Source organism: Cynoglossus semilaevis, chromosome 14, assembly GCF_000523025.1.
Source record: "Cynoglossus semilaevis isolate Cse_v1.0 chromosome 14, Cse_v1.0, whole genome shotgun sequence".
In the NCBI taxonomy this organism is placed as follows: Eukaryota; Metazoa; Chordata; class Actinopteri; order Pleuronectiformes; family Cynoglossidae; genus Cynoglossus; species Cynoglossus semilaevis.
In genome coordinates, this window is record NC_024320.1 from 25991966 (window position 1) to 25996897 (window position 4932).

Here is a 4932-nt window from a genome sequence, read left to right on the forward strand (position 1 = left end):
ATGTTCATTAGCTTCTCGTTGCTAATGAAGCTCCGACAGAAGGAACGACAGTTAGAATTTTATCAACAGGTTTTCAAGGTCACGTCAAAGGTTGAGTTAGTATTTGGTTAATATTTAGTTAGCATTTGGTTAATATTTAGTTAGCATTTGGTTAGTGTTTAGTTAGTATTTGGTTAGTGTTTGGTTTAGCATTTCTAGGATTAGGGATTTGAGAATTTTCACTTTCTCTCTCATGGAGTGTTTGATGGTTTGCTCTTCACTTGCTGGGATGCTGTTGCTAGGCGACGGTCATCTCACTCAAGGATAAGAACGGTGGGGGCCCCTGACAGACCCCCACCACTTCAATCAGTGAAGGTGTTATAACCCAGCTACGCTTTAAAGGAAGTGTATGAAATGTAGGAGCAAATGGTGCGGTTCTAATCCTGACTGAGACTGGACCCCAGACTGGATCACAGACTGGATCACAGACTGGATCACAGACTGGATCACAGACTGGATCACAGACAGAAAGGAAGTTCCAGAATCCTAATGAACCGTTCTCAGAGTTTAGATAAAAACCTGACGTTGGTTCAAAGACGGTGCGGCGCGGTGGGGCGGCGCGGTGGGGCGGCGGCCGTGGCGTCGTGTCCTGTTTAACGTGTGATTGTGGTTTTTCAGCAGCCACTGAAAAAAATCGCTGTGTAGTTCCAGGCACAGCCTACAGGAGTCAGTGTTGCTCCATGAGAAGTGTCTGACAGCAGGACCGGACCCCGCCCCCGCCCCCACAGTTGAAGTGTTTACTCAGCCTCTGTTTTCACCCCAGACTTGGACCTTCTTTTCAGGCTGCAGGCACAGCCGCTGGACCAGGAGCCACCTTTTGAACCTCCAGTTTAGTTTTTTCAGGGGTGATTTTTTTTTTCCTAACTCTGGAGGTCACAGGAAACTCCCAGTAGAGGGCAGTATTTGTACTTTTTTCATATTATCACCAGATTCACAACTGGCTGCAAAACGGATCATAAAAATAAAAACTGTTGTAAATATCTTTTCTTGACACATTTTCAACCTCAACTTAAAATAAAAATTAGATTTTCTGAGATGAATCATTTCTCCTGACGGTGAAACTGAAAAACGTTCAAAAAAAAAACAAAGAGTACGGGGGGGGGGGGGGGGGGGGGGGGGGGGCCTCACCAGTGGGAAAATCTCCATCTGTTGTGGAAGTGATGGGTGAGGGATCTTCGATCCAGGGCGTGGCGTGGACGGCGACGCTCCAGTCGCTCCACGTTCCGATCTCCGTGTCCTTGGCTGCCACCTGTTGACCACCGATGGAAACAGTTAAATAATAAAATGATTGAACAGTTGGAGAGTCCTCACTAATGTCCTACAGGGGGTGATCATGAGCACATTAGACTCCATGGCCTCAGTACAGACCACAGATGGTTGTTGGGTCTAATAGTTAACACTGGGCTGGTTAACTAACCCTAACTAACCCTAACTAGTACCTGGATGATGTACTCCTTCCCAGCGATTGCATCAGTGATGGTGTGGGCCGTGCTGTCAGAGAGCTCCACCTGCAGGAGGAGGAGAAGAGAGCAGCTCCTTAGTAAAGTTACCAGCAGGTCAGGAGCTAGACAGTCGTTAGCTAAAATCAGTTTAAGGTTAGCCAAACTCTGTTGACGGTTTAAAAAAACATTTAAAAAGGTTTAAAAAAATACATGAATTAATTAATGAATTAATTAATAATTTAAAAAAACAAGAAGGAAATAGAACCCCCCCTCCTCTTCCTCCGTCTTCCTCCTCCTCCTCCTCCCCTCAGTCTCCTTCTTTAGTAAAGACAGACAAGTCCACGTACAGCTAAAGGTTAGCCTACCTGACAGTCAAAATGCTAAACGTTAACAATGGTAGAAATCGACGCAGTGAACGACTCAAAACCCTGAGTGACAACGAGTCACATCTGAGAAGGAGATGAAGGAGAGGAGGAGCCAGAAGGAAGGAGGCGAGGAGGCAAGGAGACAAGGAGGCGAGGAGACAAGGAGACAAGGAGGCAAGGAGGCAAGGAGGCAAGGAGGCGTTCCTGGTCAGATCTAATCCACTGAGTCTGTCTGTGGTCCTGGAGAGGAAACCCAATTATATGGCACTTCTACAGGGCACACACACACACACACACACACACACACACACACTGAGTGTGTGTGTGTGTGTGTGTGTGAAAAGGCTGCTCTCATTAGGTTGACTGACAGCTCCCATTTTCCCGCCGCTCTCTCCTCCTTACATTGTAGAAGACACACATTCCTGTGTGTGTGTGTTTGTGCAGAAAACCCCCGGTTCAGGGGTAATTTCTCGGACAGAATTTCTTCCTTTGAAGCCTCCAAACACCATGGCAGCAATTACAGTAAGAGGAAGTTAACCCCCCGCCACCCCCCCCGCCCCGCCGGTCGGACTGATCGGCTCAGCGGCCGCGGCGGCTCCACGTTAGCTCTAATGTTGGAACGCCAACAATGTGTCAGGACGGAAAAATCCAGAAGGAAAAACAGCAACGTGATGTTGTTGGAATGAAGCTCAGATCAAAGCCACGACAACATGAAGGTGAGGTCCACTGTTAGCACGTCCACGCCCCCACACACGGTTCCTACAAATATACTGCAGTTGAACCGACCAATCAGAACAGAACACTTTTCCTCTGTTGATAAATCAGAACCTTTTAGTTTTTCAAAGATTAAAAACCAAAAAAAAAAAAAAAAAAAAGTCTCAAAAGAGCTTAGAGTAGGCGAGAGGTGAAACAGCTAAATGTTAGCTCTGGCTTAAAATGAACGGGGGTATTAAATCACCCGCCCCATCTAAACATCAAAGACAAGATATAAAGCCATATAAAACCAGAGATCAAAGTCACCTGGCCACCTCCAGCCAGAGATCAAAGTCACCTGGTCACTTTGAGCTAGAGATCAAAGTCAACTGGCCACCTGTCAACTGGCCACCTCCAGCCAGAGATCAAAGTCACCTGGTCACTTTGAGCTAGAGATCAAAGTCACCTGTCACCTCCAGTTCGAGATCAAAGTCACCTGTCACCTCCAGTTCGAGATCAAAGTCACCTGGTCACCTCCAGTTAGAGATCAAAGTCACCTGGTCACCTCCAGTCAGAGATCAAAGTCACCTGATCACCTTCAGTCTTGACAGTCCTGTAAACTAGAGCAGAGCCCAGCCACCTGCACGGAGAATGAAGAAGAAGAAGAAAAACAAGCATCTTTTTGTCTGTGTGCTCTAATGACCAGATGGTCTTTGTAGATGCTTCACATAAAATTCAAATTACAACAAATGGATTCAATGTTCCGAATCACAGAGCCTTTGTTTCGTGTCTTTTCTACGCCTATGTTTCCTGCCTTGTTGCCCCTCTGCCACTGTGGCCAGCTGAGTTGGTTATTCCAGTGTGTGTGTGTGTGATTTCCTGCTGTGCCGTCAGCTTTTTTAACACGAGGATTCGTCTTTGTCATTTTTTCTGTTTAATGAAACAAAGGATGAAAATGATTTTGTTTGTAAAAGACTTTGTAATTCCTATTTCTTGCCGGAACATTTGAAAAAAGGAGAATCAGAAAAAACTAAAACTGAATTATTTACAAGATCAGTGGCAGGAAAATGGCTGACAATTAACAATCAAAGGAATCGGAACATCAACCAAGTGTCGGTGCAGAACATGTTAGCTGCCAAACGATAGCCACAGTAAAAGAAAGCTAAATGTTGCACAAATAAATAAATCTCACCTCAGAAGTTAGCCAATTAATTTCTAAATGTATGAAGCAGAACCACCAGAGTTCAAAGGACAAACAACTGTGTCTAAAAAAAGGAAAAAACAGCTACAGATTAACAGTCAGCAACAATAAACTGAATAAAACGACACAAAATTTACTTTTGATTGATTAATAAATGACAACAATTACAAAACTTCTCCAAAGTGAAAATCGGAGGCTAACTTAGCGACAGCTAAGAGATACAGTAGTAGAAAATAACCCAGAATTTGTCAAATCGCTGCAGCCGACACTGAAACACAGTCAGATCAGTCTTACCGCCTGGTTCGTCAACTGCTGTAACGTCAACTGCTGTATCGTCAACTGCTGTAACGTCAACTGCTGTAACGTCAACTTGAATTTGACTGATATTAAGGCAACAGTATTTTACAGCTTTAATTCGATTAAATTAGCTAAAGACGATCACAGCTGTACGATCACAGTTCTACGATCACGGCTCTACGATCATGGCTCTACGATCACCGCTCTACGATCACAGCTGTACGATCACAGCTCTACGATCACAGCTGTACGACGTGGTGTACGACTCCTGAGGTCTGGGGGCCGACGTCAGGAACCACATCGTGTTGCCACTGAGTGGAGGAAAGTTCCTGAACTCGTTATGTGCGTACAAATTCCACAGGCACGGATCAATGTTAGCGTTCCGCCTCGTGCACGTGTTCTGTACGACGGCTGCCAACGCTGTTCTCAACGCCTCGTAAAAAAGGCCAGCAGTGCGGTCGTAAAGAAGAAGAAGAAACGGCCCAGAGGTGATGGAACAATTAAACCACCACGGAGACGCTCATCAAGCAGCACCCCCCCAGCTCCCCACATCCACAGGACCATGGGGGGGGGGGGGGGGGGGGGGGGGCACGGGTCCTGGTCAGATACAGTAACGCCGTGACCATGGTTCAAAATCCAAAATCCAGGTTTCAGCGTCAGTCGTTCAGCTACAGCACAGGGCAAAATGTGGGGGTAAAACACAAGTCGCCTCAGGGTGTCACTGTTGTTCACCTTTGGGGAAAATGTGTTTTTTTTTTTTTGGTGGGATAATAAATAAATGTCTGTAGTAAAAGAAATATGTGTATATAAAAAATATGTGTATGAAAAAAGTAAAGTAAAAAAATATTTGTAAGAAAATAATACAAACTGCCCCCTCCCCCCAAAAACCCCCCTA

The 4932-nt window shown here is 45.4% G+C and overlaps 1 protein-coding gene across 4 annotated transcripts in view; it reads right to left on the reverse strand.

The window, feature by feature from the left end:
* Positions 1-4932, reverse strand: part of cntfr (ciliary neurotrophic factor receptor) — an 81196-nt gene that overhangs the window by 3586 nt on the left and 72678 nt on the right. For all 4 annotated transcript variants that reach the window (XM_008326121.3, XM_008326120.3, XM_017038785.2 and 1 more), the window contains 2 exons: positions 1479-1547; positions 1168-1288 (listed from right to left, as the gene is read on the reverse strand). In XM_008326121.3, the coding sequence (XP_008324343.1) occupies positions 1168-1288; positions 1479-1547 (190 nt within the window). The remainder of the gene's footprint in view (positions 1-1167; positions 1289-1478; positions 1548-4932) is intronic.